The 21,993-nt window shown below is 42.7% G+C and overlaps 1 protein-coding gene across 3 annotated transcripts in view; it reads right to left on the bottom strand.

Moving 5' to 3' along the window:
• NRK (Nik related kinase) overlaps positions 1-21,993 on the bottom strand; it is a 93,048-nt gene that overhangs the window by 37,656 nt on the left and 33,399 nt on the right. For 2 of the 3 annotated variants that reach the window (XM_087972202.1, XM_087972203.1), the window contains exons 9-19: positions 20,660-20,738; positions 19,860-20,035; positions 18,745-18,817; positions 17,028-17,235; positions 15,079-15,240; positions 13,973-14,137; positions 9,359-9,511; positions 5,352-5,483; positions 4,299-4,366; positions 3,298-3,413; positions 1,563-1,639 (exon numbers count right to left, since the gene is read on the bottom strand). In XM_087972202.1, coding sequence (XP_087828328.1) covers positions 1,563-1,639; positions 3,298-3,413; positions 4,299-4,366; positions 5,352-5,483; positions 9,359-9,511; positions 13,973-14,137; positions 15,079-15,240; positions 17,028-17,235; positions 18,745-18,817; positions 19,860-20,035; positions 20,660-20,738 — 1,409 coding nt within the window. The remainder of the gene's footprint in view (positions 1-1,562; positions 1,640-3,297; positions 3,414-4,298; positions 4,367-5,351; positions 5,484-9,358; positions 9,512-13,972; positions 14,138-15,078; positions 15,241-17,027; positions 17,236-18,744; positions 18,818-19,859; positions 20,036-20,659; positions 20,739-21,993) is intronic. The other variant, XM_087972204.1, reaches the window with a different exon arrangement.

Here is a 21,993-nt window from a genome sequence, read left to right as displayed (position 1 = left end):
TACTAATAAAACTTTTCTAAGTCAAAGATTATCTGTAGTCACCTCACCATTCCTCATGATTTGAGTTCATCCCTTTGCTCCCTGCTGGTCTCCAGATCAATCCATGGACTGATTTAGGATATGCCAATGACAAATCTTTGTATTTAAATGAAAGTCTCCCTTCAGATATTTAAGGACTGGTGTTTTCTTTTGAAGATTCAGAAGAGCTGGGCTTTCTCGGGGAAATTCAGAAGAGCCTTCTGAAGCTCTGAAGAGCAGCTCAGAATCAACTTGATGATCCAACGTCATGACTTCAAAGGAAGTCCTTATGTTCAGAGTCGACATCTTGTCTGAGAGTGCCACTACGCTAATCCCCATCAAGACACTTGTTTTAACCAAGTGGGATGTTCTCACGTGATGGATTCTCCATCATTCTTCTCTCAAATAAAAGAGGAAGGAACATAATAAGCCTTAACTTGTCCTGTGTGGCACAACACCGAAACCCCGTCTTCTGAATATTCAGAAACATTGAACCAGCCAACACATCATACCAAGCAAAGCACAATGAAAACAAAACTCCTCTGGGTCTTGATAAAAGACAGGTAAACAGAGTGGACACTTAATTTGATTAATTAACAGATGGAGACGAAGGATAAAGAGTCAGTCAAGCCCAGGTTGACTTCAGTTGTAACAGATTAACAGAGTTGGAAGGGACCTTGTAGGTCATCTAGTCCAATCCCCTGCCCAGGCAGGAGACCCTAACCATTTCTGACCAATGGCAATCCAGTCTCTTCTTGAAAGCCTTCAATGTTGAAGCTCCCATAACTTCTGAAGGCAACTTCTGCTCCACGGGTTGACTGTTCTCACTGTCAGAAAGTTTCTCCTTATTTCTAGGTTGAATCTCTCTCCTTGTTCAGTTTCCATACATTATTCCTTGTATGGCTTTCGGGTGCTTTGGAAAATAGCTTGACCCCCTCCTCCTCTCTGTGGCAGCCCCTCAAATATTGGAAGACTGCTATCCTGTCTCCCCTGGTGCTTCTCTTCCCTAGACTAGCCATGCCCAGTTCCTGTAACCATTCATTGTATGTTTTAGCCTCCAGTCCCGTAATCATATTGATTGCTCTTCTCTGCACTCTTTCTAAAGTCTCAACATCTTTTTTTATAGTGTGGTGACCAAAACTGAATGCTGTATTCTAGCTGTGGTCTTACTAAGGCTTTATAGAATGGTATTAATACCCCACTTGATCTTGATTGTATCCCCCTGTTAATGCAACTCAGGATTGCATTAGTTGACTTTATGGACATGCAGTTGACTTTATGGACATTAGTTGACTTTATGGACATAGCAGTAGGGAAGTGATTCGGTAGCACCTCTTGATGCATTTAGAAGCATGTTAAAGATACATATTTTTAAAGGCATCCATTAGGGGTTAGAGTAGAAGCCATAAAAAAGAAAGAAAAGAAAAGAACTTTAATGGAACTAAAAGAAAAGGAGTACCAAAATTAACCTTGAGACCAGAAAAGAACAATAATGTAGCAGGAACCGTAGAAGAATTAGAAGGTATAAGGAGAAAAAAACTTACTGAAACTTGGCCTGAACGAGATGTATTTTCAGGTTTCTTACAGGACTGGAGATGTCTGTTGTCTATTCTGGAGGACTCTGGAGGTTGTAAAGAGAAATATTTACTGATGCATGCATATTATTTAATCATTTAAATAAGAGCACTGCATCTTAAGATGTCTATAGATTGCCCCAGGCAACCACTTGCTAGCAAATTGTCCAAAGCAATACAGTTCAACTGCTCTTCACTTCCAAACAGATGCGTTTTGTGTCTCACATATTTGTTGTACTTTAACTGGTAAAGAACACAAAGAAACTTCACTGGGTTCTTTCATCCTAAGCTATTGTGTTTTATGAAATGGATTTGATATATATATATATATATCAATGTGCTATTTTACAACTCCTCTATGCTATTTCAAGGACATTTTAGAGTGCAAAACCAGATAAGTTTCAAAAGAGAGTACTCTGAGCAAATTTAACTTAGCTAAGGTATGCTAAAAACAATGGTTCCTAACCTGGGCTCCATCAACAAATTAAGAAGTTCCCTGAACTTGGATAGAGGAAAAAAATTTTTTTTACTAACCTCTAACGGAAATTTAGTTTTTCATTAAGCAAAAAAAGTAAGTTTATGGCCTCTGCACTCCAAAAAAACACTTATCAACTAAAATGAAACTCACATTCTAAAATTATTATACCCTAAAAAGGGCATTATTTTGTCCTTGGCTCAGTGAACTGATGAAGATATTTGTTGTTTTTAGAAAATATTTTAGAATAGAATAACAGAGTTGGAAGGGCCCTTGGAGGTCTTCTAGTCCAACCCTCTGCTTAGGCAGGAAACCCTACACCACTTCAGACAAATGGTTGTCCAATCTCTTCTTGAAAACTTCCAGTGTTGGAGCATTCACAACTTCTGGAGGCAAGGAGTTCCACTGATTAATTGTTCTCACTGTCAGGAAATTTATCCTTAGTTCTCGGTTGCTTCTCTCCTTGATGAGTTTCCATCCATTGTGTCTTGTCCTATCTGCTTTAGAGAATAGCTTGACTATGCTTGAGTATCATTGTTTTCCTCTGTCACACAGTCTGTAGCTTGGTCTTCTAACCAATGCATTTAAGTATATTTTTCTGAGAAAGAGTCTGTAGGTTTTCCCAGACTCTCAAAGGGGTTCAGACACAAAAATATACACAGGATTGACCTGGGTTAGGTGGAGAGGAGGGATTATTTGAAGTCACCAGTTGACTTCAGAGCCCAGGAGACCTCAAGATCCCACCAACCTAATCTTCTGTCTCCTCCACGCACTGACTCATTTCCATCCAAGCTCCGAGCATTTCTGCCACATGCCATATGTAAAACATATGGAAATATTCTCCTTCCTGTCTTAAGGCAACCCTCCAGCTCTTCTGACTGACAAATTTACATATCTTGCTGGGTGAAATAAAAGGCCAAGGCTGAAGATGGAGAAGAAGAAAAAATCACAACCAGTTAATTCTTTGCAAACACCAACAGCATCTCTCTGGATTTGAGCATGCCCTGCAGTTAATAAAAACATCTAGAGTGCAGATGTTCACCCACTCACATATAAAGTCATGGTAAGATGGGGCTAGCATGAGGAAAGCAGTTAGCAAGCAAACATAAGTAATAGAATACCTTTTCTCTCCTAGAACTTTGCTTTCCCACATTCTCTTTCCTAGGGCATGGGAAACCTTAAATTCTGGTTGGATCATCCAGATAGTCTACAGCGTGACTCAAAAATTACCTGAGATCAATTGGCTGTTCTGCTGGGACTTGAAGTCCTTTGGCTTGTTGCCATTGAAATCTTTGTAGCTGTTATTGGATTTCGCTTTCGGATCCCCCAGGAGTGGCTGATGTGAGCTGTAAAGAGGAATGACAAGGGGAAGAAGAGGAGGAGAAAGAAGAGGAAGGAAAAAAATGAAAACAAGGGAAGAAGGTGGGGAAGAGGAGGGGAGGGAAGAGAACAGGAACAAAAACAAAAACAAAGAGAAGGTGGTAGGAGAAGGAGGAGGAGGAGGAGGAGGGGAGGAGGAGGAAGAGGAGGAGGGAAGGAGGAAGAAGAGGAGGAGGAGGAGGAGGAGGAGGAGGATGAGAAGAAGAGGAGGAGGAGGAGATAAAGGTGGAGGAGAAAGAAAACAAGGGCAAGGAGAAAGAAGAGATTACATTCAGCCACTAACATTATAAAAACTCATTCCATATTACAATATACTTCAAAGAGATAACCAATTCCAGACTAACGTGTCTAAAACCACAATAACAACATTTCCATTAAAACTATCAAAAAATCCCGCAGAGACCACAGAGGTTTGGAAATACTACCCTTGGAGGCTTATAATGCTCATCTCAAATGTCAGGTGAGAATTACAATCCTCAAATTCTTCCCCGACTTGGAACAAAATTTAAATCAGAACAGAGTTACCACCTTCCCCCTTCTAGCTAAAAACAAAAAAATGTCAATGAATCAAGCTCAGGTCTTGGAAATGGCAACAAAGCAGTTTTCTTGGGTTCCAGGACTGGTTTGCTTTCACCTTTAGCTTTTTTCCATTTCTCTTTCCCTCTCCTCCCTCCATCCCTCTCTTATAGTCTTCACACTATAGGCTCCCGCAGAAGACAGTTTGGTCCTGCTGAAATTCTGAATTGTTGGCTCGCAAAGGACTCTTGAACTTTGGACCGAAGCTACGCTTGTTCGAAGACTACAAACTGCTCAGCTGCATGCAGATCGATAGGAGAAGGAATTGCACCCACCTCGAAGGGAAACTCTGTTGCCCACACTGATCTCTGGTGTAAAACGTAGAGGTTGTCCTTTGAGGAACCTATAAAGATTAAAAGCCCAGGAAAGTCAGAACTGATTACATCTGCAATTTTTTTTTTTTGTAGTACTGTCTATATCGGCATTTCTTTACCTCAGTCACTTTAAGGTGTGTGGACTTGAACTCCCAGAATTCCCCTGGCTATTTGATGGAAGACCTTAGTAAGGCCACACCTAGAATACTGCATCCAGTTTAGGGTCACCATACTATAAAAAAGATGTGGAGACTCTAGAAAGAGTGCAGAGAAGAGCAACCAGGATGATGAGGGGACTGGAGGCTAAAACATACGATGAATGATTGCAGGAACTGGGCTCGGCTGGTCTAGTGGAGAGAAGGACCAGGGGAGACAGGATAGCAGTCTTCCAATATTTGAGGGGGCTACTACAGATAGGAGGAGGGGTCAAGCTATTTTCCAAGGCACCTTTGAAGACCAGACAAGGAATAATGGATGGAAACTGAAGAAGGAGAGATTCAACCTGGAAATAAGGAGACATTTTCTAATAGTGAGTACAATCAACCCATGGAACAGAAGTTGCCCTCGGAAGTTTGTGGGAGCTTCATTGCTTGAGACTTTCAAGAAGAGATTGGACTCCCATCTGTCAGAAATGGTGTAGGATCTCCTGCTTGGGCAGGGGGTTGGACTAGATGACCTACAAGGTCCTTTCCAACTCTGTTAATCTGTTAAATGGGTACCACACTAAACTTGCCCAGCAAAGACCTCCAAGAGGGGAAAAAATAAAAATAAAAACAAAACAGGGAGTCTACAAGACCCAACATGGAATTGTTTAAAGCTGGTTTATTGATTATAGCTGTCAGGGGTATCCAGAGTTATTATGGGCTAGAAAATCTTGCCACAGGACCGTATTTTGAAAAAAAATAATGGGATGGCCCAGAAATATTGTGATAGTTCTTAGTTACGGACCTCCTAGAATGCACCCTTACTTTAAATCATCTCTTTCTTCTGACGGTTCTTCCAAAATTTCATTACCTTTGGGGGTTGTTCTTCAGTCTGAGACAGACTCCAAAACACCTCATCCTGACTGGGACTCAGGGGTGTGACAGCGACATCAGATAGCAAACTGCCATGAGACACATCCCGACTCATTCGGAGGTTTTCACTCTGGAGAAGGAAAGCAAGTCGAGAAAAATGTTCTGATGATGACAACCCTATCATTCAATTTTTAAAAATAAAAATAAAAACACACTCCTTAAGAAACCGCTGGTGGCACACTGTGGATTATAAACAGAGAGCCACGAGATACACACTACGGCATCATGGAGTCTATTTTGGTAAATCAAACTGGCAGCCGCCAGAAGCACAGCTGTTGGCCTGGCCAAGAGACTTACATCGCAGGGAATCTGATGGAAATGCTACTTATGGCCCACTTCTTAGGTTTGTCAGATGAGGACGTCGAGCCAATCTCCTTGTCAACTCATAAAACATTTCTCTGCCCATTTTAAAATGGCCAACAGAAAGGGGGCGGGGGGAAGGAGTTTGAATTGAGAGTGCATTCCATTGATGACTTGCAGAGATTGTAACTAGGTGCCATGCCCCTGTTGGAATCTGATTTCAAAGGGGAGGTCAAACAGCTGACAGGGAGTGGAAGTGTGGCTCTGGTGGCTGTGGAGGAAACCTCTGCCATCCACACCGGCTGCCGGCGAACCACAACAAGGCCTAATAGAACTATTTCGAAGGAAAACAGCCATCTGTCCAATTCCACACCAAAAACTTTCAGCCGCAAATGCATCGGTTGGCAGTAACACATCAGGGTTGGGGTCTCCACGATGTTGTTAATCAGCCCCATCAGAAAGAAGCGTAGGGCAGGAGTAACCGAAGGGATGGGGGAAAAATAATTCCATCTGTCTTACGCCCGAGAAGAAGGCCAAGTCTCGCTCGGGAACCCTACCGTCGATTGATGTCTTTTCCCAACCCTGTGTGATGACCCGGAGGGGGAATACAAAACAAACGCAGTCACAGAAAACAGGTGAAGCCCCTTTTATTCCTTCACTTTGCTTCCAAGCTGCGAATATTCTTGATGGAAGACAAAAAAAAAAAACTCCCACACAAACAGTTACAAGAAGAAGGAAAAAAGCAACACAAACCAGGCAAGATAAGGGCTGGAGGACGCCCATAGATAACACACACTGGGAAGGATGCCAAACTCAGAGAGGAACCATAAGCTAGAGATATTTCCACGCTTTGTTTCCAGCGTTCGCCCATACGCATGTCCGTCCTCTTATTCAGTTGTCACAGCTGCAGCCCATGAAGAGGATCAAGGCTCTCTCCTCCCAAGTAGACCACGTCTCTCCCTTATCCTCTCCTCCCTGCGTGCCCTAGGATGGAGAGGGGATGGGCCTGGGTCCTCCTCTGACTGCCCAGTCGGCCTCTGCCCTTCCCCAGCCTCCTCCACAACCTCCGGAGCCACACCTCCACTCCCTGTTGGCTGTTCCTCCTCTCCCTCAGAGTCACTCTCCACCAGGGGCAGGATACCCTGCTTGCCCCCATTGCAGTGAATTTGATTCACTGGGATTCTGTACATCACAGATCCCTGACAGAATTACGAGAGGAGAGCCTGTGGCCAGAGCCTTTCATTTGGCTTCTCCATCAGATTCTCGTCTGGCCGGAAGGATCCTGCACTTCTCAAGAGAGGTATTCTTTATTCACCGGCCGACATTTCTCTCCCCTGAGTTGCAACTGATTAAGGAGCCATAACATCCTTCTTATCTCCAAGGCTGTACGCCTGCTCTTTCGAATGAAAGATGAGATAAAAGAAATAAGATGGCTTTATTTCACACGGCCTTTTGAGTTTGTTTTCCCCTTTCTGCAAACATTTGACTCAAGTCCAAATCCAAAGGACCATCCAGTCAGAGCTGAAGAAGCTTCTTGGATGAGAAGCAAAATGTCTTCAGAGAAAAACCAGAAAGTTTAGTGGTCTCTTGTAAAAAAAAAAAAAAAAAAAGCACCTTTGGGACAACCATGACCTGGAGAACTGAGAATCTCCATAGACAAATCTGAGCAAACTTGAAGTTGCTCAGAATCAGGTGTATCAATTTGGGAGGAACAACGCGGTATTGACAAACCCTGGAACATCTCAATCAAAGCCAGCCCTGTGGATGCTGTATTTGGACCGCTCTGTCTGTTGGGAGAGGGTGGCAAAAAGGGAAGAGATACGAAGCTGGCGTTGGGGTGGAGGAGACAAGTGATTAATAGGTCTGACAATTACCCAAGCAGGTGGAAAGGACAGGATGTCACAATCTTGATGTTGGAAAGGAAGGAAACAGGTGACGTGGCTTCTTAGGAGCCCCCAAAGATTGGATTAAGGAAAAAAAAAAAAAAAAGGATTGTCCTATTACAATAGAGCTGTCTTAAGAAGTTGAGGAAGGGTAGTAAATAACGTTCTCTACGTTTCCCTCCTGCAATTGTAGCCAATAATAATACACTCTAAATTGGCAGAGGAAATAAAACAGATCAGATCTGGAAAGAATTTGGAATCATGCTAGTAGTGGATTTAAGGATAGATCCATCCTAAAAGAGAGCTTGGGGGAAAAAAAACCCCTACTTTTGCACCAGTAAACATTGGGAAAAAAATGCACCACCTTTAATTCCAACAGGCTTGGTTAGTTATTGGTTAAGCCTTTTGATCAGGACGCAACTACATGCTACACACAAGTGATTCCGTTCTCATATGTGGGAATGCACCATTCAATCTATCTGCAGCCAATTATCTTTCCTCCCTCCCTCCCTCCCTTTCTTTCCCCCTCCCTCATAACAATCCTTCCTTCTGTCTACATTATAATCTCCCTCTCTCCCCCATTCCTCCCTCTCTCCCTCCTCTCCCTTCTCCTTCGTTCTCCTTCTTTCCTTCCTCCCACCCTCCTTCATAAAAATCCTTCCTTCCATCTACATTATAATCCCTCTCTCCCCCTTCCTTCCTTCCTTCCTTCCTTCCTTCCTTCCTTCCTTCCTTCCTTCCTTCCTTCCTTCCTTCCTTCCTTCCTTCCTTCCTTCCTTCCTTCCTTCCTTCCTTCCTCCCTCATAAAAATCCTTCCTTCCATCTACATTATAATCTCCCTCCCTCCCCTTCCTTTCCTTCTTTCCTTCCTCCTCATCTCAATCAATGACTCTGGGCAGCTTACAACTCTCTCTCTCTCTCTCTCTCTCTCTCTCTCTCTCTCTCTCTCTCTCTCTCTCTCTCTCTCTCTCACACACACACACACACACACACACACACACAAAAATTAAAAACCTTTAAATACAGTAAATAAAAATAGCATCTTAAATAAATAGGTCTAGCAGCCATCAACAACAAAGCCAGGAAAAAGGGGGACCTTGACATATTCAGTGCCCCCAGGCATGGGAACACAGGCAGGTTCTTAGAGCCTCACACAAGACTAAACCTCTCTCCATGGAACCGGCCCCTGTTGCTCAAAGAGTTGGGGGCCGTTGGTCAGTGGTGGTATTCAAATTTTTTTTACATGTGGGCATGGCTTAGTGGGCGTGGCAGGGGAAGGATACTGCAAAATCCCCATTCCCTCCCCACCCCACTAACCTGCTTTCCAGCTCCGTTCTCCTGTGCAGGGCAACAAAAGGAGACTCAGCTAATCATCTGGGACTCAATGGGAGGCAGAGAATAGATGGGGTGTGTGGCTTGGTGGGCATGGCAGGGGAAGGATATACTGCAAAATCCCCCTTCCCTTCCCTCCCCAGCCTACTAACCTGCTTTCCAGCTCCATTCTCCTGTGCAGGGCAACCAAAGAAGACCCAGCCAATCAGCTGGGACTCGGGAGGCAGAGAAGAGATCAGGGCGGGGCCAGTCAGAGGTGGGATTTGCCGGATCTCCAAACTACTCAATATTTTTGCTACCGGTTCTGGAGAACCGGTGAGAACCGGCTGAATACCACCTCTACCCTTGGTGTAGATCTTTCTCATAAAAGGGATGGTAAGAATGACCAAGCTATCTCCCCTGTCAGATCAAAATGAAGAGGATTTCCCACCTGGGCCACCGCCGCTCGTTGCAAAGCTGGCGTACATGGGCTGGAACTACTGCCAGAGCCCAGCCTTCCGTGAGGGTTGGTCTCCTGGCCGAGGGCAGCTGACCAGCTGAAGTCTGGCTGGACACCGTAGCTTTTCTGCAGCTTCTTTTCTGCCTGCGAAGAAACCAGCAGCAAGACGGAGCATTGTTATTCCACGGAGGATGTAACGCCATCCCAATTTAAATTGGTTCTCTTCACCCCAAGATCAGATACAGGCATACTCCATGCATTTCTTGCGGGCCCTTTGCTCTTTTTTCTTTTCTTTTTCCAAAGAAAAACTTAAATCAACAAAATTGAACCTCTTCAGTTCAACAGCAAGAGATACATAACTAAAAAGGTTATTTTTTAAAGAAAAAAAAATCGTCTCTTTGTATTGGAGAGTCTATGCTATTTTCCTTCGCGATGTATATGATGGATTGTTTTAATACCCAAGCCCTCTTTGGTGTACTGATATTCAGTATCTCGCTGATCAGATTTTGACCTTAGAATGAGAATAGCAAAGTTGGAAGGGACCTTGGAGGTCTTCTAGTCCAACCTCCTGCCTAGGCAGGAAACCCTACACTACTCCAGACAGATGGTTATCCAACATCTTTTTAAAAACTTCCAGTGTTGGAGCATTTACAACTTCTGGAGGCAAGTTGTTCCTCTGATTAATTATTCTAACTGTCAGGAAATTCCTCCTTAGTTCTTTCTAGGTTGGCTTCTCTCCTTGATGAGTTTCTACCCATTGCTTCTTGCCCTGCCCTCTTTGGAGAAGAGCTTGACTTCCTCTTCTTTGTGGCAGCCCCTGAGATACTGGAACACTGCTATCATGTCACCCATGATTTATCAGTTATAGCTTTTATGTTCCGTACAATGAGAGCTTATGCACCGAAGATAAATTCCTTGTATGTCCAATCATACTTGGCCAATAAAGAATTCTATTATGTTCTGTTCTATTTTATTCTAGTTTAATCTATTCCTATTCTTCATTCCAATAGCTATTCTATTCTATTCTATTCTATTCTATTCTATTCTATTCTATTCTATTCTACTCTACTCTACTCTACTCTACTCTACTCTACTCTTTATTCTACTCCATTCTATATTCTATTCTATATTCTATTCTATATTCTATTCTATATTCTATTCTGTTCTATCCTATCCTATCGTACTCTACATTCTATTCTATTCTATTCTATTCTATTCTATTCTATTCTATTCTATTCTATTCTATTCTATTCTATTCTATTCTATTCTATTCCTTCTTTTCATCCAACTACACATACCCAATTCCAGCAACCATTTTCTATACGTTTTAGCCTCCAGTCCCCTAATCCTCTTTGTTGCTCTTCTCTGCACTCTTACCAGAGTCTCAATGTCTTTTTTTACATTGCGGCGAACAAAGTAGGATGCAGTGTGATCCTATATATGATATTCAGGAAAGTCCTCTCTTCTTTGGGGGCTTTCGTTGAAATAGCTAACTCGGCATTGCTTTTTTTGGAGCTTATGGTACAACAAATTTATTTACAGTTTTTATTGATAGCACCGTCAAATTCTTTGCAGCTTGATTTAAGCAGAAAAGAGAAATGATTGTGCGGGTTTTAGACAAGCACTTTGGATAGATTTTTTTCAAATTAATCCACTACGGGGAAAAAAATAAAAAAATAAAGTAAGCCTTCTCAAAAAATGCAGAATTCCACTTCTTTGGATAGGCATGTAATCAGCGAATCTTCGACTTACAACAGTTCATTTAGTGACCGTTTGAAGTTATGGTAACAATGAAAAAGCGACATGACTGGGGGTTTTTTCGCACTTACAACCTTGGTAGCTTCCCCATGATGACGTGATTGAATTTGGTGACTGGCTCATCCTTATGGCTGTTGGTGCCTCCTAAGGTTACATAATCCCCTGTGCTTCTGACAAGTGAAGTCAATGGGAAAGCTAGATTCACTTAACAACCGGATTACTAATGTATCAACTGTGGTGAGATTCACTTAATATTCACTTAATTCACTTAATGCCGGCTAACCACAACATTACCTATTATCCCCTCTCACTTATGAGTATAACTTTGTTGCTTGTATCTTTACAATTTGTATTGTTTTCTTTAGTTTCCTAGTATGACTTTGACTGCTTATTTAGAAATATCCTATAACTATCACTAAGTGTTGTATCTTATGATTCTTGAGGAATGTATTTCTTTTATGTGCACTGAGAGCTTATGCACCAAAGACAAATTCCTTGTGTATCCAATCACACTTGGTTTAATAGTTTTGATACGTTTTAGCCTCTTGGCCAATAAAGAATTCCATTCCATTCCATTCATTTCTAATGCTATTCATTTCTAGTTCTATCCTATTCCTATTCCATTCCACTCTATTCATTTCTAATTCTATCCTATTCCTATTCCATTCCATTCTATTTTCCCAATTCCTAATTCAATTCCCTGCCTACAAGGCGATGGAGAATTCCATTCCACACCAACCTTTGAGATCCAGCATGACTCCAAAGTTCAACTGGTTTCTCTACCTGCAATTGAGAGATGGGGGTCACCTTGTTCTCTACCTCCATCAACACCTCTTTTGACTATGATCATGATTCATCACTTATACCTTTTAGGTACACTGAGAGCTTATGCACTGAAGACAAATTCCTTGTGTATCCAATCACACTTGGCCAATAAAGAATTCTATTCTCCTTCAGAAATTTGGAGCTCAGTTGTGGTCATAAGTCAAAGACTACCTGTACACACTGTGTGTGTTTGTGTGTGTGTGTGTGTGTGCGCACACGCACGCACGCACATACACACACATACAAACAGGACAGATTAAAAACACAAGGCAGAAGCCTCAGTGTCCGAAGGAACTGTCAGACCCAATTTGTGTCCTGTGACTGCACCACACTTCCTATAGAGACTCACTGCCTACAGCTGCTAATGTCAAAACTTCACAATAACTACATCTGGATTAAAATTTAACCAGAAAGGCCTGGGCTGTATTCTACGATGGCTTTTATTCCCTCTACAAAACAGGTCACTCACGGAATGCAAGCCAGAGATGCAAATGGATATTGGAACTGACTTTTTGTCCCTTTCGGCATGCAAGTTCTCGCTCTTCCTTTTCTTTCTTTTTTTTTTTTTTTTTTGGGGGGGGGGGGGGAGAATGTGGAAGTGATAGAAGAGAACTTTTAATGCTCTACCTTCTCAAAGCCAGGACGACCAGTCACATTTTGCCACCCCACTTCTTCTTCAATCTTTTCTACAGGTAACCCTCAACTTATGACTACAACTGAACCCCAAATTTCTGTTGCTCAGTGAGAAATTGGTTAAGTGAATTTCGGCCCATTTTCTTGCCTTTCCTTGTTAAGGGAATCCTTACCCCTAACCCTAGTAGACAGATGGTCATTTGCATCCTTTTAGAGGGCCAGTTGAGGCCACTTGGAGGTTTGTTTTCTGGTTTCTGTAGCCTGCAATTTTCCCTCTGGAAATCCATTCCTACTCCCACACCATTCAAAGGGTGTCACATCCTCTAAAAGGATGCAAATGAACAGCTGTCTGCAAGGAATATAAATCCTTCCATTCCCCACCACCCGGTCAGAGCTAAAGACTCTTCTTGGATAAGAAGTGAAACCTCTTCAAAAGAAAAACCTTTGGAACAACTATGACCTGGAATGACTGAGAATCTCTGCAGACTTTTAGCTATATGATTTGGGATGGAAACCCTTGGAACGGTGTGGGAGGAGGAATGGATTTTCAGAGGAAACAATGGCAAACTACAAGAACCTTTTGCACCACTCAAGGTGACCCTGTGGACACAGATAAACCTCCAAGTGGCCTCAATGACCCTGTAAAAGGATGCAAATGACCAGCTGGCTGCAAAGGAATATCAATCCTTCCATTCCCCACCATCTGGTCCAAGCTGAAAAAGCTTCTTAGAGGAGAAGCAAAACGTCTTCAAAAGAAGAAAAAAAAACAACAACAAGAAAGTCCAAGTTGCCTCTTGAAGTCTTAAAGTTGCCAAATTTGGAGACCCCTGCGCCGAGAGAAGAGAACTCAAGAAGGAGGAAACTCCATAACTCCATATGATTTTTTCCTCTGTTTTGAGAATCAAGCACAATCTAAGATGTATAATTCCACCCCCTTCTCTTCAAAAACAATCTGGACATTCTCAGAAGACTGTTATTCTTTGGTTTGCCTTGTGGCCTCTAGAGCTGGTCTTGTGATTTTGGAATCTGGGGCTGTTTTGACCCATCGATGAATGAGCCTTTTCTTATCATTTTCTGTCCTTTTGAAAGCATTCTTACCAAAATAAATAAAATAAATAAATAAAACCTTCAATTAGCTTTCTCTTCAGCCCCAAACAACCATCTATTTATTTGCAGGCTGGAGATGGAACGAAATGGTTCCTGGCCATGTGAGATTTTATAAGAAACAACCAAGCTCGGGGAGCCCTCCCAAATGCCCATTGTTTGCTTCTTTTTCTTCTTCTTTTTCCCTTCTAAAAGCCTTTTTTTAAAAAAAAAAAATTAAAAACTGGTTTTAGGTGGCAAGTGGCCAAATCCAACATAGACAAGGGTTGGTGTCTGGGCTTTTACCTCTTGGCTCAAGCAGTTTGGTGAAGGGCCCTGCGCGAGGTTAAGGATCTTGGGAGTCTCCTTATTCTTCTGCTTGTGGTCGTGTTGGAGAGAAAGGAGTTGGGTCTGGTTTTTGGGAAGGGTTCGGTGAAGCTTCTTCCCCTGAGCTCCTTCGTCTGCTTTTCTCTAGAACGGGAAAGAAACAAGAATGGCCTTGTAATCAAAAGAAGAACCCTTGCGAGGTCAGTGGAGTTGGTTTAGGACACAACAGGGTCCTTTTTTTTGAGAGAGTCAACCACAGCAGAGGCCATCTTAGATATCTGAAATCAGAGGTGACACTGTGGAATGTGAGAAGGATCCTGGAATCTTAGTGGACAACCAGCTAAATAGGAGCCAGCCGTGTGCAGCGCCAGCCAAAAAAGCCAATGCAATCCTAAGTTGCATTAACAGAGGGGTACAATCAAGATCTAGGGAGGTACTAATACCACTCTATCAAGCCTTAGTAAGGCCACAGCTAGAGTATTGCATCCAGTTTTGGTCACCACACTATAAAAAAGATGTTGAGACTCTAGAAAGGGTGCAGAGAAGAGCAACCAGGATGATGAGGGGACTGGAGGCTAAAACATACGATGAATGGTTGCAGGAACTGGGCATGGCTGGTCTAGGGAAGAGAAGGACCAGGGGAGACAGGATAGCAGAGCCCCAATATTTGAGGGGCTGCCCCAAAGAGGAGGAGGGGGTCAAGCTCTTTTCCAAAGCACCCAAAGGCCAGACAAGGAATAATGGATGGAAACTGATCAAGGAAGAGATTCAACCTGGAAATAAGGAGAAACTTTCTGACAGTCAGAACAATCAACCCATGGAACAGATTTTGCCTTCAGAAGTGGTGGGAGCTTCATCCCTGGAGGCTTTCAAGAAGAGACCAGACTGCCATCAGTTAGAAATGGTGTAGGGTCTCCTGCTTGGGCGGGGGAGGGGGGAGGAGAGGTTGGACTGGATGACCTATGAGATCCCTTCCAACTCTGTAAATCTGTAAAAAATTGGTATAAGGTCCCTTCCAACTCTGTTCTGATTTCATGCAAAAAAAGTACCCCAAAGGCGCCTCTTCTGTCCAACTACAACCACACCTGTTGCATTCCTGCGTGTTGGACCGCCTCCCCTTTGCACCACGCCTCGTCCGGCTTTTCCTGGCTGCTTTTATCCTTCGGCAGGTAGCCTGCGGCCACTTTGCTCTCTGGGTGTCTCCTTTCCAGATCCAGATGTTTCCGAAGCTCTTCCTTTTTCTGATGCTGAAGACAGAATGCCAAGAAATGACATTGCTTTCATTTCATCTTTTTTTTTTTTCCGGGGCATCTCATGCAAGGAGTAAATTATTCGTTCGTAGGTCACGTCGTTGCAACATCGTACTGACACTAGCGGGTTCTAAACACGGTCGAAAGCATCAACCTCCCCAAGAAATGCTTTTATTCCCCCTCCCTCTTAGTGCGTTTGGCTATCGTTCAGCCGACAAATAAATGGATATGAAATTGTCCTGAGCAAGCTCCCAAATGAAGAAATATATATAACAAGGGCGCAGCGCAGTTTTTCCTGCCGTTATATATCTACTAGCTCAATACTCTTGCTTCGCTACGAAACTATATGGTCGGGCTTAGTTTTTGGGGAGGAAAATAAGGGGGGAAAATTCTGCCTACCAGCATCCATCGGTATTTATCTGGCTAGCATCCTGTCAGTGTGTTGAGGGCTGTTTGGAAACTGAAAGAATATTTGCTGTGTGAGCAAGAAGGAGACAGTCTGTCTGTCTGTCTGTCTCTCTCTCTACCTACCTACCTACCTACTGTTGTATATCTCTATATCTATCTGCCTGCCTGCCTGCCTGCCTGCCTGCCTGCCTGCCTGCCTGCCTGCCTGCCTATCATCTATCTATCTATCTATCTATCTATCTATCTATCTATCTATCTATCTATCTATCTATCTATTATCTATCTATCTATCTATCTATCTATCTATCTATCTATCTATCTATCTATCTATTATCTATCTATCTATCTATCTATCTATCTATCTATCTATCTATCTATCATATCTAACCGTGCCAATCAGATAAAGTCAAAGCAGATAAAAATCTACAAAACTCTTGGATCCTACCATGGGTAATTCCATGCTTCTTCCTCTTTTTATTTTTAAGAGTGGGCACTGTGGAGTTTTTTTTTAGTTGCTTCTCAATTGATCACTGTTTAACCGTTGTCCTGCAGGACTACCTCTACCTTGGCAAAGCAGTCTAAAGAAGTCCAAAGGGCTCTTTGCATCTACCAGAGCAGACGCTCCGGCATCTAAGAAGGAGGGCAAGATGTGGCCTTCCAGATTCTTCAAAAGAGATCATGAAAGGCCAAGATACTTTTGTGTTTTTGTACTTTCAAGTCCATGTTGACTCCTGGACAAGTCCCTGCGGATTTCTTGGCAGGCTTTCTTCAGACATGGTTTGCTGTTGCCTCCTTGCTACAGCTGAGAGGGAGGCTCTGGCCCAGGGTCACTCAGCTTCCTTTCTGCTCAAGGTACAACTGGGATAGTGGTGGGATTCAAAAAGTTTTACCATCGGTTCAGTTGGCGTGGCTTGGTGGGCATGCTTTGCGCACATGCACCAAAAGCACACTACTCTACTTGACTCTACTCTACTCTACTCTACTCTACTCTACTCTACTCTACTCTACTCTACTCTACTTGAGTCTACTCTACTCTACTTGACTCTACTCTACTCTACTTGACTCTACTTGACTCTACTCTACTCTCCTCGACTCTACTTGACTCTACTCTACTCTACTCTATTCTACTTGATTCTACTCTACTCTACTCTACTCTACTCGACTTGACTCAACTCGACTCTATCCCTATCCCTATCCCTATCCCTATCCCTATCCCTATCCCTATCCCTATCCCTATCCCTATCCTATCTTATCCCATCCTATTTCTATTCTATGAAAAGAAAACAAGCAAGGCAACAGGATGAGGCCAGCCAAAGATAATGGAACCCAATCCCAACACCCTCCCCCGCCCTCAAAAAATCAAATCCAATTCCTACATCTTCCAACTTCTTCCTCTGCAGTTTTTGCTCCACGATGCGCTTCTGCCTCTCTTCCAAAAGCTGCCTTTTGTAGTTTTCCTGGTGTTTCTGTTGCTGGTGTTGCAGGGGCTGGAGGCAGGGGGGGTCTGAACGGGATTTGTTCTCTTGCTGAAGTCGAAGGAACTCTCGGCGCAGGGTGGATTCCCCCGGGAGATTCACGATGGAGCTTAATTGAAAAACACACATGGGTGCAAAATGAGAGGGAGGGAGGGAGGAAAAGAAAAGAGAGAGGGGGGGGGAGAGAAAGAGAGGAAGAGAAAGAGAGAGAGAAACAAAAGAAAAAGGGGGGGGAGAGTGAAATATAGAAAAAAAAGTGTGAGAGAGAAAAAGACAGAAAAAATGGGAAGGAAGGAAGGAAGCAATGAAGAAAGGAAGGAAGGAAGCAATGAATGAAGGAAGGAAAATAAAAAAGAAAGAAAGAAAGAAAGAAAGAAAGAAAGAAAGAAAGAAAGAAAGAAAGGAAGGAAGGAAGGAAGGAAGGAAGGAAGGAAGGAAGGAAGGAAGGAAGGAAGGAAGGAAGGAAGGAAGGACAATTTTTTGGACTAATTTTAGTATTAAGATAGTCCAGCAAACGCCAAAAAAACTCAGCAGCATTAGAACATGCCAAAAAAGAAAAAAGAAAGAAAGAAGTAAAACCCACTGCAGAATCTTTCTGGTTCAGCTCCCAGACCGGCCTCTGTTTTAGCAACTTTTCCAAATCCCAGCTAAAGCTGATTATCTGTTCGCTAGAGACTTCCCTTCACCGCTGCCTTCCCCAAACCCATTTTAGCATCTGTTCACACTTTGCATTCAACAGCAAAACACTGGAAGAGGAACAAAAGAAGGATTCAGCTATCTATATTTTTTTTGAATTGGTATGGAAACCCATCTGCTGGGGTTCTGGGTGGTTGGGAGGTAGTGGGAGTGTGGAGGAGAGGACATAAAGGCCCTAGAAAAAATAATGGAGCTCTAGTGAAGCCGAATTTCCTTAAAAAACAAAAACAACAACAATAAAAAAAAAACCTCAGTGGTTGGGGGAGAATGAGCCATGCACAATTTTTATTTTGCTTTGTTTAAAAGAAAAAAGAAAAATATGAACAACGCTTGGAATTCGTGGCTCCTTATTAACCAGCTCGTTCCTTCCCTTTTACATCCAACCCACGCAGACAGTGGCCTACAATGTTTATTTTCCCACCTTTTCTTGCAAAACACAATTCGTAGCTAGGGTTCTCTGATCGACCCAGACTGTTTTTCCTGTCATCTTAAGTGGGTGTTGTTTTTTTTTGAAAACCAGATCTTAGAAAAAAAAAAGTCGCTCCTCTGAAGATAAACGGACATGGATTTCAACCCAGAAAGCATCTTCTAATAACTATGAAGGTAACAGGCTAACCAGTGGTGGGATTCAAATAATTTAAACAGCTAGTTCTCTGGCCTCATGATTTCTTCCAACAACTAGTTCACCAAACTGCTCAGAAAGTTCACAACTGGTTCTCCTGCACCGGAATGAACCAGCTTTTTAGTTGACACCCACCACTGAGGCTAACTTAGAAGACACCTGCCCCGTGGCCTCTATAGCAGGAATGTCCAACCGTGGCGACTTTAAGACCTGTGGACTTCAATGGGCTGGGGAGATGTTGGTCCCTTAAGAGACCATCACAGAACTCTTCCAATTTGACCTGCAAAGGCAAAACCAAACCTTGGTTCTCCTTCGTCTTCGTTCAACTCATCCCCTTCTTCCTCGCTTCCGCTGTACTCATATTCTGTTTCATCTATTAAAAAAAGACAAGGATGGGAGGCAAAGTCATACAAAACAAGCGTTATTGTTCCAGGCAGGGTACAGAAAATCTGTTCCATATATTAGTGTGTGTCTATGTGTCTGTGTCTGTGTCTGTGTCTGTGTGTGTGTGTGTGTGTGTGTGTGTGAGAGAGAGAGAGAGAGAGGAGGAGGGGAAGAAGGGAGAGAGAAGGAGAGGGAGAGAGAGAGAGAGAGAGAGAGAGAGAAACAGAGACAGAGAGAGATGGGACATAGAGGAATGGAGCTATCAGATTGCTTTATCTATCTGTCTATCTCTTTTTGTATCTCTCTCTCTCTTCTATTTTCCTCTATCTACCTATCATCTCTAGCTACCTATCATCTCTCTTACCTTCCTACCTATCTATCTATCTTCCTCTAAATCTATCTATTGTCTATATATATCATCTATCTGTCTTCCATCTCTCTCTCCTTGATTCCTCTATCTCTTTCTATCTGTCTGTCTGTCTGTCTATCTACTTACCTTCCTACCTACCTATCATCTGTATCTATCATCTGTCTTCCATCTCTATCTATCTATCTATCTATCTATCTATCTATCTATCTATCTATCTATCTATCTATCTATCTATCTATCTATCTATCTATCTATCTATCTATCTATCTATCTATCTATCTATCTATCTCATGCATCTTAAAGGTTGCCATTTGAGGAATTCTGGGAATTTAAGCCAACTCATCTTGAAAAATGCCAGCTGGACCTCTTGGGAGTTGAGTCCACATAAAGATTTACCAAAGGGATCTCCAAGAAAAGATGAAAAAGTCATTTCAACTGAGGCCTTGTGTTCAAAATTTCACCCCCGTTTTATGCCCATTGCAGGCAGGCAACAAAGAGGTAGAGTTTGGGTCATGGTCAACGTCTTTGACCCTTCCTCTACTCCCAATCTACAACATGCTTTCCTTTGCCATTACGTGAGGTACAAACTGACTTTCAGGCTTTACTCTCTTCCATACAAACAACTCTTCAAAATCAATAGTGGCAAGAATATAGAAATCACCTTTTTCTCCCTTTTTCTTCCTGGTCCTGTCTAGATGGTCTTTTAGCAAGATGCGTACTTGGCGTTCATTTTGCATGTCCCTGATGAAGGAATGTTTGAGCAGAGTCTCAGTCACAGGGCGATGCATGTAATTTTTGACCAAGCAACTGTCGACAAAGTTGAGAAACTTTTTTGACCTAAAAAAACAAAACAAAAATCAAAATAAATCAAGAAAAATGACACAAACAATCTCATTTTATGGAGAACTTTGGTCATCTTTTTTTCTTCTAAGATGCCAGCAAAATATTTGGTTCTTTTCCATGTCCTACTAAGCCAAGATTTTTGCTTTTGTGGTGCCTTGTTAAACTAGGCAGAATCAGTCTTATGGATGAGCCAATTAATCATGGTTTGTTTACTTTGACTTTCTTCCTCTTTGGAGGGGGTATCTCTAGTTTTTTAGTTGTGGGGTCCTTGGTGCTCTCTGAGCTTGGTAGTTTTCTTGCAGATGTTTCATTACCCAGCTAGATAACATTATCAGTGCTACCAAGAGGAAAATATAGTTTCTACCAATACTGACAGGGAAAGCCAGTCAGAGATATATAGATATATAAACAGAGAGCAAACTCCACTCCCTTCTAACACTGATGATGCTCCCTAGCCAGGTGATGAAACGTCTGCAAGAAAACAACCACACTCAAGAGAGTACTTGGACTTCAATCTGAAGGACATGATGAGATGGCAACTGTTTAGGATCCCCTAAAGTCCTTCCACCCTAACAAGAGACCACTACACATTCATGATTATTAAAACCGATGCTTTACCATTTCCTGGACTTCAGTTTCGGAGAAGGGTTCCGTGGAATCAGAAAGAGAGCTCTCATTGGATGCATGTCGCACAAAGCTACAATAAAAACATATCCACACAAACACAAAAGGTTAAAAAAAATACTTTTGAGACGGGTTTACCTCCCCACTGCCCACCACTGTTGCTTAAGTTCTCTAACCCTGCATAGTAAGATACTAAAAAGCAGTCTGAAAGCTTCATCTGAACCAGGGTTGTCCAAACTTGTTGACTTTAAGACTTGTGAACTTTAACTCCCAGAATTCCCCACGCTGGCTTAGAGAATTGAAGTCCACAAGTCTTAAAGTCAATAAGGTTGGACACCCCTATTCCAAACAGTTTTTTTGATGGTCTACTTGTGTGCCCAGAAATCACCCACAAGAGGTAAGCTCCTTTGAAGGTTACATCAACACCAGATAGTTCAGGAAAGCCCCATGTTGTCCCTTGACTACACAATGCAGTCCTCACCTCCTTGTCATCCCATATTCTAAACCTTCTTATGACCATCCATGAGCTTCCAGAAAACATTTTTTAATCCATCCCAGGGCTAAAGGCTATCAACCTGCTTCTTTCCCTTCCCTTAAGCTCATCCATCCAAACCAGCTTTGATCCAACATTGCTGGAAGCCCATGGAAGATGCTGGTGTTGAAGAGGCAGGAAAGAGATGATATTGGTTGTTCCTCCACCAATGAACATCTTCACAAGCTTCTTCACCCCACAGATACGGTGTCCTTTGATGGGCCAGACAGCAACTTACTGATCCAGTGACATGTCTCAACTCGCCTTTGATGGCAAGGAGTGTGAAAGTCAAACTCGGCTTTGCAATGGGCTGATACGAAACACTCGTAATTCCAACTCAGCCAATCTACACAGAAAGGTTCTTCGCTTGCTCTGACAACCGCAAGAAGGACAACTCTGAATGTGTGAAACGTCTTTCACTACTCTTCTTGCACTTATTTCTTTTAGTAAGACAAAGGCCTTGCTCATTTTCACAATTGCCTCCAGCTGCCAACGCGGCGTTATTTCCATACTAGCCTGTATCGGTCTGACACAGAAAACCACAATTTTTGCAGCTGCAAGCCAGCGTGGGGGAGCAGAAGGAGATTTTTGTGGTGTAGAAACCACACAATGACTTCAAAAGGGAGCAAGAATTGGACACATGCTGAGTAGCAGATCCATTGGGTTTTTTTTTTCCCTTTTAACAAGAGCAAAGTTAGCCGTAGGATGAATCCTTTGATGCAAAGAAAATACAGAATAATAAGAGTTGGAAGGGACCTTTGAGGTCTTCTAATCCAATCCCCTGTTCAAGCACAAG

This window comes from Notechis scutatus, chromosome 10, assembly GCF_049901735.1.
Source record: "Notechis scutatus isolate UNSWTSFEM ecotype Mainland chromosome 10, rNotScu1.2, whole genome shotgun sequence".
Taxonomy (NCBI): Eukaryota; Metazoa; Chordata; class Lepidosauria; order Squamata; family Elapidae; genus Notechis; species Notechis scutatus.
The sequence above is the reverse complement of the archived record's forward strand: the minus strand, read 5'-3'. Positions and strand labels throughout refer to the sequence as shown.